This window comes from Talpa occidentalis, unplaced genomic scaffold (assembly GCF_014898055.3).
Source record: "Talpa occidentalis isolate TD23 unplaced genomic scaffold, MPIMG_talOcc4v2.1, whole genome shotgun sequence".
NCBI lineage: Eukaryota > Metazoa > Chordata > Mammalia > Eulipotyphla > Talpidae > Talpa > Talpa occidentalis.
In genome coordinates this window covers 132552737-132565397 of record NW_026555331.1, presented here as the reverse complement: position 1 = coordinate 132565397, position 12661 = coordinate 132552737, and the positions used below count along the sequence as shown (strand labels likewise).

At 36.6% G+C, this 12661-nt stretch overlaps 1 protein-coding gene across 2 annotated transcripts in view; it reads right to left on the bottom strand.

Annotated features, from left to right (window-relative positions):
* CPED1 (cadherin like and PC-esterase domain containing 1) overlaps nucleotides 1–12661 on the bottom strand; it is a 255853-nt gene that overhangs the window by 186399 nt on the left and 56793 nt on the right. For both annotated transcript variants that reach the window (XM_054692593.1, XM_037512247.2), the window contains one exon: nucleotides 3763–3838. In XM_054692593.1, the coding sequence (XP_054548568.1) occupies nucleotides 3763–3838 (76 nt within the window). The remainder of the gene's footprint in view (nucleotides 1–3762; nucleotides 3839–12661) is intronic.

The following is a 12661-nucleotide window of genomic DNA, read 5'->3' as shown; positions in this document are numbered from 1 at the left end:
AAACAATAAGCATCAAGTAGTATTAAACATTGACACTTAGCAAGTTGCTCTGTTTATTTGTTAGATCACTGGATTCCTTAACAATATTTCATTGATATCATATGATTAACACAAATGTTTAGACCTTTAAATTAAAAGCAATCAAGGTCATGCAAGATAAATAACTGCTTTTAGTCAATGTTTAAAAATAATTTCAATGATGTTATTTTAAAGTCATGTTTTCTCCATAATTTTTTAAAGACCAGTCTTGTTTAGATGCAACAAAAGGCGTTATTTTCTTTTTAATTTTCCTTCCTTCTTCTTTATGCATTTAACATATTACACCAGAAAATGAGAACATAGATCCTAAAATGTTCAAAATTCTATCTTTGAGTAATAAGTCTGGGTATATTTCGAGTTTCACGTGGAAGTCAGTGCTTGAGAGCCAAGAGGGGAAAAAAAAAAAAAAAACACTGGAAAGAATGAGTAATAGCCAAAGTTTGGCACTCTGCTAACCAGGGCTTCTTGGAGAGTGATACTGCAGGAAAATGAACAAAAACAGCAACTCAGGAACCAAGGAAAACAGCGCGCTGATGTTTTGTTTTCTACTTTAATTTCAAATATGGAAAAGGCATTCTTTTTATCAAAAATCCAAACTTAAAAGGCATTAGCCATAAGTTTGGGCCAACTAAAAATTACGAAACTTTTTTAAAAGGCAAACATTAAATGGCAAGATAAAAATAGATCTCTGTGCTAGCCAGTAAAAACTTCATGGATCCGTGCCCTTCGGTGTGAGTCATCAATCTAACGGCAGGTACACTCTGTTGTCTGTGGAATGGAACAGACTGTGTTAGCTGTCCTTGCTGTCTTTGAACACTGCTCTACATCTGGCCAAAGCTGTTTGTCCTGCCATGCTCACAGGACCTCAACCATATTTACCGGTATGATCATCCCTCCTTGCTTAATGTCTCTGTATCTACCCACTGTTGAAAATAAAGCCTGAGGCAGCATGTCCATCTGGGAAAATGTTACAGTGGAACCATGGAATCTCAGCATTAATGATCATTGCCAAATGTCACACTTTTATAGAAACGGAACCAAAGTATAACTCGGTTTCAAATCTTGCTCAGAATTATAAAATGATTCCAACTCAGAGCTAGAACTTGCCACGCATTCTTCTCACTGTTGGGTGACTTCTCCATGCATCTTTTACACTTCTGCTCATTTTGCAGACACTGACCATCTTTATTCTGAACTATCTTTTCCAAGATATTAATATAGTGGATAACCTTGAAAGACAGAGATGATATCTTACTCTGGAGCAAAGAGAAGATTTTGTCCAATACAACAAAATAATGTCTCTCTCTGGGACAAAGGACAGGCAAACTCACTGTCTATTATAAAACATTCAAACCCCCTAAGCTTGAAGTTCTTCTCTTGAATTGCAAAATACTTAGTACACAGGGTCACCTGGCCCGCTACATATCACCCTGTGGGAACTGGGACTCAGTGAATGCTGAAGTCATTTGTCTCTGACCCAGGAGCCTCATGTCTTCTGCCAGGACCTATGAAACTGGCAAGATGACTTATGAACTTGGATGCACTGTGAGATCTCAGAGGCTTCACAGGTTTTGACAGGAATATAAAATCAGAGTGATAATCAACCATATAAAAAAGAAAATGTTAAGTATTAAGAAGCCTGTTTCATTTTTCAAATCTAGGGTGATCCAGTGATCTTTTCTTTAATCTTATGTGTTAGGTATAACACATCAAATTATATATCAAATCAGATTTTATATATATATAATATATACATTCCTATAGAATCTGCTTAAATTTTAAATTAATTCCATGATAAAGTTCTCATTCTTACTTCATAGATAAAAAACCAAAAGCACCAACACCTAAAGTTAAGTTCTGTAGCTGATAGGGAGAGCTGAAATGCCTAACTTCAAAGTTTTTGTTTTGTTTACCTCCAATAAATAGCACAGCTTAAGAAGACATGGGCCATTTTGCCTTAAAATGGGTAACATACACTATTGTTTATTTTTTACTATCTTATCTTTTTATAGTACTATATATTAGGTACTCATATGTTCCTTTCTGATCTATATTTAATAAAAAATATTCAATGTCAGCAACAAAGCTTTTTAATCTTGTGCATACTGAGTTTATATTATATACTGTATCATCATAGCAAAGGTCTATAACAGAGGCTATTGTGTATAAAGCTTAAACCAGAAATCACACGACAGACATATTCCTTTAAAACTACACATCCAAAAATTTACTTAACTAGAGAAAGATAACATCACAGAAAAAATAATTCCATTTAAAAGACTATATATTCCATGAAATCATCTTGTTAGTCACAGAGACAAATAGAAAATTAATACACTAGACAGAGTGAAGAAAGGACTATGTATATCCGGAATGTATATATGTCTTTGAGAATAAAATATGTTTACAAGAAAAGACAGGGAAAAAAATTTTAATTTTACGGAAGAAACATGTAAAAAAAATACTCATCTAAGAGTCAATTTGGGGAATTAAAAAAAACTGGTAACCCATTTCTGGCTACAAATCATCTTTCACTCCTATAATTCTATTCTGCCAAATCCATGTTAGAGAAACTTAATGCTCTGAGTTAACCAAAGAAAAGCAGACTTTAAAAATATGTAGACTGTGTTCGAAATATAAACAACTTTTGTGAAATTGCCCTGAATAAAGGATTGCTAGATACTTACTAATGTATTCATGGAAATATTTTGCTTGCTTCTCACAAAAACAACTGTAGTTTATAAAGATAATACAAAATTTCAAGATGATGGAGTCACTTACAATTGCCCTCTATAGCAATAACTACAGGACTAAGTTTATGTAGCTATTATTTATTTTAAACTCATTTCTTAAACTGAAAGTTAAACCGCTAATTCTTTATTTTAATCCTTGGTAAGTGACCATAGACGGCTGCTATCTATATGATGGCATGCCAGTGGAGTGTGTGTTTGGTGTGGAAGTAAAAATCCCTTGTAAAAACTGAGGGGGTAGATATTAGTTTTCTGATTCCACTAAAACACAAATTATTTTTTAAACCTAATTAAAGCTATGCATATCTAAATTTTAATTATACAGTGAAATGCTTTCTAGGGGGCTTATGTTGCTGAACATTACATGGGTTTAAACAGGAAATCTGAGGAGTCCTTTCATTGATGTATTTTAAAGCAGGCTATAATCTCATCTCTGAGGACTCATACACTATCTAATGGTTATTCCCTGCTCTGAGAATCTATGAGGAAAGTAGAGATGGAAATTTTTGTCCCAAATTTCAAATATTGTCCAAACATAGAATTTACTCATTCAGCATCCTGTCTTCAGCTCACAGACAGAATGAGAGGATTTGAAAGAGAAGAAGCAAATCTGTTAGGATTAGAATCATGTAATCATGAACCAACATATATTTTTAAACCTCAACTTTTATACCATGGAAAAGCTCTATAACATCATTTTGAAAATAAAGCAGTAATTGTTTTTAAGACAAACACAGAAAAAGAAAAGGAATATTCCCCTGGAAATCAAATGTAAAAAAAAAAAAAATACCAAGCCTGTGCTTATATTCCTTATTATCAAGGTCTTACCACTGACAACGCCTTGGATTCTGGAAGATTTGTGATAGTGGAAATGATAGACAAAAGAATTAAAAATGCTGATCTGAGATCTTAATTGAGTAAGCCTACATATCCTACAAGTATATTATGCATAAAGAAACAAAGGAAATATTACCTGGAAATCTCCTAATTATTTGACATAATCCTTCCTTTCTGCAAAGTTGATGCTGTATGTCTGGTAACATGTTTACCTGAAAGGAATGAAAAGATTCTAGTGAGTTAGAAATTCACAAATGCTAAAGCAAAGGAAACACAAAACTTCTAGAGGAACTAGAAGTGTCATTTACACCCTGAAAGTCAGCATTCACATCCAGCACACTAAGGTAGCTTATCTGATAACTTAAAAACTGGTTCTTAGAAATTTTCAAATTATTTAGTAATACTTTTGAAAACTTTTTTATATTTCAGTTATGATATCTGTCAAAAGTAATAAGAAATTATCATTATGGCAAATAAAGCAATGCAAATATTACTTTATATTTGCTGATTTTGTTTTGGCAAAAAAAAAAAAGCAACCAAAAAAAAAAATCAAAACAGTAAATATACTTCAAAGTCAAATAAATCCCAAGTTCTAAAGGTGATTAAATCACAGTTAGAGGTAAGTCTATACTAAATCTATTTCAGATTTTCACATATCATCTTTATTTCATGCTGAAGGACAATTTTCCTTCTAAATATAAAGTCCAGCCACCACAAAACTCTTTTTAAAAATTTATCCTTAGAAAGTTTCATAAATGTTATCATATTCAAACATATGTTTTAACTTATAAGGAAAAGATATAAGCAAGCGCAATCCTCGCCTCACCTGGATTTATGGATTGTTACTAGCTACACTCACCTAAGTCTCAATAATAAAGCCAAATGTGGTAAACCATATTTTAAAAGTAGATGACAATTACCAGGGTAAATTAGTTTGAAAATCAGATTCACCTTTGAGAAATTATTGATTACTTTTAAATCAATTGACACTAACCTAATAAACTATCATAGTTCCTGCGCCGTGTCCTGCTGACATGACTAGAAAAGGAAGTCAGTTGAAAGGAAAGAAAGAAGGAAAGCAGAAACAGGTCATCATAACCTTGAGCACATCACTTTGTTTTAGTTTTTTATAATTTTCTCCATTTGTAAAAAAAGCTCTTAGAGCCTTTGATCCCTAAACTCCACATCTGCACTAAGAGTTTTATCAATTCAATAATTCAATCAGAAGTTGTTTTTTTAAAATAATTCATTTTAAAGTGCTTTGAAGCAGGGCATCAATTATTCTCCAACCCTAGCAACCCTGTTAATTCTATTAATTTATTCAGCAAACCATAAACTTCAGCTCCAGGTTTGCATGACTGAAGTCGACTTCAGCAGAACCACCCTGTGTTTCTGCAGGATCAACACCCCTAAATAGTCCATTTTGAAAGCCCACAAATATTATTGCCCTGGGAATTAAGAAAGGCTATAAGTACAGTGCATTTTAGATTTTAGGGTGTATACATTTCTCACTTTCAAAAGTGAAAAAATTCAGGGCCTCCACTGGTGGTGCAGCGGTTGAGCGCTGGGCTGCGAAGCTGCCCGTAGCCTCTGCAGCACCAGTTCGATCCCGGTCGCTGGCAAGAGTCCCGCACAGCGCGACAGACCTCTCCTTCTGTGCCTGCTGCTCCCCTCAGCAGTGCATTTCATCAGTCTGCCTGTTCTGTTCCCCGCTCTGGCGCTGGTGAGTTCTCTCACCCTCCCACGCTTCTGACTGTACCCAGTGCTTGTATAAATAAATAAATAAATCTTTTTTTTAAAAAAAATCCAGCATTTAAAAAAAAAAAGTGAAAAAATTCATACCCCATGCAGCAAAAGAAAAAGGGTTTTCATATAATCCTGTAGCTTTCAATTCAGAACTCCTAAGACTGACTGGAGGGAGAAGACAGCACTTCAAAAAGAACTTTTCACAATTAGATTGTGAAAAGCTTCAAAAGTCAGTAGGCTTCAACCATTTTCCTCCAGATCAAGTAAGATGACTCAGGTCCTACTGACAAAACAGAAGGACCCAGAAAGAGAATCAGCTTTAGGTAAGTAGCATTCAAGGCTATGTATGGACATAGGTCCTGCGTAAAACCTCCCAATACTTGAAGGGTCTGGAGTAGGTGATGTCTTTGGGATGCTTAAAGCAGCTCTCCTCTCCAAATTGCAAGAATAGAAGTCATAGTAAAATGGGTAACAGTAACAGAGCTAATGGGCTGGAAGGACATTAGGTGCAAAGACACCATGCAAGCTTGCACAGATGGCAGACAGAAGGGCAGGTTGCAGGGTCACATCAGAGAAATAACTACTCATGTGAGACCTTGGGTCAGAAGGATGAAGTGACTCAGAATCCCCAAAGCCCTTGCTACAGAAAATCAGAGCCCAGCCCAAGGAAGTGACTACTCTCACCCTTCTGACTCCTTTTTCCCCCCATATCCCATCCAGTGACCATTTCCTGTGCTTTTTGCCTCCAAAACACATCTTTGGAATTCACAGGAGTATCAGCAGGTGACATAACTATATTGACATGTAAAACCAGAAATATCATCTCCATTCTATTCTGGAACTGACCACCAAACATAGCAGTTAAACTGAATAACTCTGCCCAAGGAAATTACCACACTGAAGGATTAAATTTATATGGCAAATCAACTATATTACACACACTTTAACATTCTAATTGTTAGCTTATGATGTCCTTGTATATCCTGGTGCTTTTTATTCTTATTCTTACGTACATCATAAAATATATGTTCACATCATTATCAAATGGAACATCATCAAAAAAGTTTTAACTTGGATTGGCTGTTTCTAATATAAGCTTCTTCAGCTTAATATTTCAATACTTATTTTTTAAATAGGCTTTATTTGGGAGGTGCAGTTTTAGATTCATGGCAGAACTCAACAAAATGTAGAGATTTCTCGCATAGCCATCATTTCCTTCATTATTAATATCCCCCCACCAGAATGGTACATTTATTTTACTTGATAAACCTACAGCACATCTCTATATATCATCCAAATGATCATTTTCATTATTAATTTCTGATTTATTTTATGTACTAATTTTGTATTGGGTAAGAAAATTTTATATATGTGTATGTGTGTGTGCATGTGCTTTATACAGACTTGTTTTTCTTGGCTTAAAAACTTTCATGTCTTTGAAAGGATTAGACTGCATATAAAAACAATAGGATCTGAACCCCAAGATATTTCTGACATCATATTGAAAAAAGGAAATACACATTTAAAGATTAGATTTCAATCCCAAAGTACTTTCACAATCCTAATCTGTGGTAATCGACATCTAAATTGCTTCTATTACATATCATAGGAAGCAAAGCTATAAGATCATTCTTATTTTGAGCTATATTTCATTAAAGAAAGCAACAAGCATGACATTAATTATAAACTTTTGGAAAGTGTTTATGTATCACAGAAACTAAAACCACAGTGATGCCATTGTTCATTAAGAAGAGTAGACATTTGAATTAGGACTATTATAATGGATAAGAAAGTACAGGGGTACTGGGATGTTTCTTTTGATGACATACAAACATTGATAATGACACCTACTTTAAATTGTATCTTTGGAAGCTTCTCTTTTTCTTCATTAGATCTGCACAGACATTTATCTTTTATTTTATCAAAAATCAGACCCTCTCCAAAAGCTGTTCAGTATCATCTACAAAGAATAGAATTAGTGACAAGAGTCATTAATTCTTCTTTCTCTCCAAGTCTCTCACATGCAATTATTCTGTCAAATTCACCTGAAAATATCTTCATATGCTTTAAAAGAAGAGCCATTTTAGTTGTTCTCAGGGCTCCTTGTACTAAAAACAGAATCCTGGTTTTAGGAACTGCTAATCCTACAAACATTTAGAGCCAGGAATGAATCCCTCTGCTCTTGAAACACTAGAACCTGTCTGTTAGAGGGGAGATATAACCCCAGTTACTAAACTTAGTGTTATCCCAAATAGTGAACCTCACTTCACTCCAGGCATCCCAGAGACCAATACAATTTTAAATTCATGCTACTCTCCTCCTGAATACAGAGACTCCTGGCCATTTACTTTCTGTAACAGAGCCTAAGACCATTTTCACTAAGCATTTAAATTTCAAAGTTCTGATATGATCTGCCATCCTAATTAGCACAGGTACCCTTTGTTCAGCCTAAAGTCATTGAAATCCTAAAGTCTTTGTTCATCCTAAAGTCATTGAAATCCTACAATACACCCCAACAAATTGGAAGTAACTTCCATTTTGAATATGTATGTGTACATAAATGAGTGATGGTCTATAATGTTCCAAATCACTCATGCTCCAAAGCAACACTTAGTATGTTTCACTTAGAGTTTATATATTCTTTAAGAATAGCCATTAGAATAAACTGTAAGTGTAGCAGATAGACATTTATTTAGAAACGTTCTATATTGCTGTGGTTAAGAAAATAGAAGTTAGACTGAATTTGAATCTGGCTACTTCATCTATTAGCTAGACGTCTTAGGCAACTTTCTTAACCTCTCTCTGTTTTAATCTCCTCATAGGTAAAGAATGAACATGTCAGCATTTAGAATGGTACCTGGCACAAGTAAAGTTATATAAGTGTTTGCTGTTATTGCCATTTCTGTCTACATGATAGATTCAGGTTCTGATCACATCTCACCACTTCTACTGCTATTCCACTAGTCCTAGTACCCCCTCATCTCATGCCGACACGACACTACTACAATAACTGGTATCCCTGCTTTGGTCTTGGCCCAAAGGGTAGCTTATTTCAGCACTGCAGTAAAAACAATTTTATTAAAATGCAAATGGAGGGGCCTCTCTGGTCGCACAAGGGGTTAAGCACAGCACAATGAAGTTATCACAGCCTTTGCAGCACGAGTTTGATCCCCGGCTGGCCAGGGAGCTACCTACGTGGCACAGCAGACCTCTCCTGACTCTCCCACTGCTCCCCTCAGCAGTGTTTTCAGCCAATCTGCCTGTTCTGCTCCCCACTCTGTCTCTGGTGAATCCTCTCACTCTCCACACCTCTGGCTTGTACCCCAGTTCATGTAAGCATAAATAAATAAATCTTTAAAAAAAATAAAAATAAAATGCAAATGTAATTGTGTCACCTTTTCCCTCCAGGCCCTTCAATAACTGTTCCCTATCTCACTAAGAGTAAAAGTGACTTCTGATAAGAGTCCCCAAGATGCCTCCATCACTGAGCCCCCACTGAGTCCAGGCCCTCCCTGTCCTTCCTTCTTCCTTCTGCACTCACTCTGCTCCAGTCACGTGTGACTCCCTGCATGCCTCAAGCAAGCAGACATACTTTTTCTTGCTGTGTTAGTTCCCTCCCTCTGAGGCTGAGTGGCTTTACCCTTCCCTAGCATGGAAGCTCGCAGCCGTCTTTCAGGCCTTCCTTAAATGTCACAGTCTTAGTTTTTTCAGCCCTGGTCCTCTTTCCTAGAATTCTATTCCCTGGTATGTTCTTCCTTGCTCTACTTTTCTCCATAGGACTCATCACCATCTATTACAGCACACATTTCGCCAAGTGATCTGTACAGACATTCTCCGCCCCCCAACCCCAGTTCCATAAGCATCTAAGCTTTCGATGCAGGGATTTTTGTGTTCATTGACAACCTCTGTATTCCCCAGGCCTGAAACAGAGATTCATACAGATGCTTAATAAACAATTATAAAAAAGAGTGAAGAGATATATAGATAAATAAATGAATGAGTTGTAAAGTCAGCACATAAATTGTTGAGTGATTCTGCTAGGAAAGCCTATCAGGTCTTTCCTGCTCTCCATTTTGATGTTGGTATTGGTCCAGCTATAATGTAAGAGTAACCCCCAAAGCAAAAAGCTCCCCAAGTAAGAATTCTCTATTTTTTAATACAAAGAAATTCAGATATAAATTGTTGCTGCTTCTCATTGTCTGAGAAAGAATTTACATACAAATAAGGAAAGAGGGAAGGCTGAAATAAGCCTTGTGGTATTGGATTGGAATAGGAACTATGATACAAATCAGGCTTTTAACATATATACAGATAGATGATCTATAGATGGACAGGTAGAGAAAGGGACATAGAGATCTACAGATGGAGAGAGAAATAAATACATATATATGTGCATGTACAGGATAGTATGCATACATATATGTCCAAGTTCTGTCAATCAGGGTGCTAATCTCAATCTCCAATAGGCATGAGAGTTCTTGGAGATGTGGTTGATAATAGGGTAGGAGGCAGGAAACATACAAGATAAATTCGGCGCATCAGGTAGTATCAAAACTTAAGCAAGTGCTCAAGAAAGGAACACATGTCAAAAGAGCACAGGAGGAGCCAGTCTGAAGAGCTCACACCTGGAAAAAATATGAGCACCAAAACTAATAAAATTATTTTTGTTTATAACCCAAACAGCAAAATAACTGTGATTCTATATTGAGACATAGGACCATCAAGTTCCCCCTCATATTTGACAATGGAAAGTACATTCTTTCTGTGTTACTCTTGTCCTAAAGTCCCTAAATCGAGGGAAATTCTACAAAATGTCTGACCAGTACTCTTCAAAAATCTCAAGGTGATGAAAGAAAGGGGACTATGGGGCTGTCACAGATTGGAGACTAAAGAGATGTAAAAGCTGAATGCAATGAGATCCCAGATCTTGGAACAGATAAAAACATTAGTGAAAAAGCTAACAATGAAATCTGAATAATGTCTGTAATTTAGTTAATACTTGGTACCAATGTTGATTTCTTAATTTTGTTGAATGTTTCCATGGATATCTAAGAGGTTAACAGTAGAGAAAGCTTGGGAAAAGACATGCAGGAGATCTTTGTACTAGTTTTTACCTTTTAGTAAATCTAGGAGTATTTCAAATTAAAGGAGAATAAAAAAGCTCAGCCTAACAGACACAGTACCTTATAATTTCCACTTTTACTTACTTCATTCACACCTCCCATATCACTATCTCCAATGCCATAACTGGTTATTCTGCTTTGTTTTCTTCTTATCACATATTCTACTAGCCTCCCATGAAAAACTTCCTGTAAATTTAAAGCTAGCAAGTATCTTGGAGATTGTCCAGTAGATAATGCCTTCTCATTTCAGGAAAAGGAACTAACGGCTGCAGAGATTAAATAGAGAGTCCAAATCCTTCAGCTAGTGAGTGTTGGCACTAAACTTTCCAGAAAAGCTCTAGGAAGGAGGCATTTAAGAATCACAGAGTTTTCATAGGTGGTTTTCTGATGCCCAAGTTGTAAACCATAGACTTGGGGACCCAGAAAACAAAGTAAAAAGCAATTTGGGAAGAGGGTCGTTCTTCCTGTTCTCTGCTGAGTCTTCTAATTCTTGGATAACTAATGGACTGCAAGGACTTTGGGCTTCTCAAGAACTGGGCAGCTGTGTGTGGCAGCCCAGGGAGGGGACACACCATCACAGGCCATCAGTGGCAGCCACAGAGGTCAGGAGTGAGGTCTCAAGCAGGAGCAGAAACAGGATGTGGTACACAGTACACAGGAATCCCTTCAGAAAAATAGATGGGAAAACTAAGAGAGACTGTATTGGCCAACAAATCTCAATATTAATGTCAATGTGACCTCATTTACCTTCATTAGCTGGTAAAGCCTGACTTGCAATTGTGGATTACAGAGAAAAGAATAATGGATAGGATGCATAAAAAATAGAAATATGAGGGGATACTGATGCTGAGTCTCACAGACTTAAAAAGTCGACTTTAGGCTGAGGGGGCCTAGCATGATTTCTCATTCTTGACACAGTCAATACATTGGCCCACATAATTGCTTGTTGTGGGGAGTTATCTGGTGCAGTGTAAGATATTTAGCACCATCCCTGTCCCCGGTTTCTACCTATAGATGCCAGTAGCACACCCTCTTCCCTAGTTGTGACAATAGAAAGTATCTTTAAACGTTGCTAAATATTACCTGGGGAAGGGCTGAAAACCACCGAGGTAAAGAGAGCTGAGAAACAGCATTCCAGGCAGACAAAGCAGTAAGAATAAAGGGCTGCCAGAGAAAACATCACAGGTGCCAGGGAACAATACACAGCTCAATATAACTTAGAGCCTAACACCCAAGCTAGAGAGAGATAAGAGGAGAGGGCTATCAGCAGGGATCCATTCATGGAGAACTTGAATAACAGTGTACATTTCAATAAACACTACTTCCCCCTCCACATCTGCTCCTTACCTGCTCTGTAAATCATGAGACTGCTTTTATTTTTTTTTTAAAGATTTATCTATGCATACAAGAACTGGGGTCTACTCTTTTTGCACTCCCACTGTGGAGAGCTGTGTGGAGATTTCTGGACCTACTAAACATAGAGCTTCCATATGATCCAGCAATTCCACTCCTAGGTATTTACCCAAAGGACACAGAAACATCAATTCCAAAGAACACCTGCACCCCTATGTTTATAGCAGCACTGTTTATAATAGCTAAGCTTTGGAAACAACCCAAATGCCCAAAAATAGATGACTGGATCAAGAAGATGTGGTACATATATACCATGGAATATTACTCAGCATTCAAAAAAGATAAACACATGCTATTTGCAGCAACATGGATGGCACTGGAAGGGATCATGCTCAGCGAAATAAGCCAAAAAGAAAAAGAAAAATATCGGATGGTCTCACTCATAGCAGGAATCTAGAAAACTTAAATAAGAGACCAGGAAAATGAATAACTATAAGAAAGTGAAAATCAAAATCAACAAAAAACTATGAACCAGAGACACTTTTAGGGGGGTGGGGGCGGGAGGGGAGGGAATTGGGGTCAGAATGGGGGGGCTGCAATTGTATGGGGAATATAAAAATAAAATTTATTATTTAAAAAATAAAAAAATAAAACCTGCATATTAAAAATAAAAAAAAAAAAGAACTGGGGTCTAGACCAGAGGTGTGGGAGGTGAGAGGATTCATCAGAGACCAAGTGGGGAGCAGAACAGGTAGATTGACTAAAATATACTACTGGGGAGAGCAGCAGGCAAGACAGGTGAGGTCTGCTGCA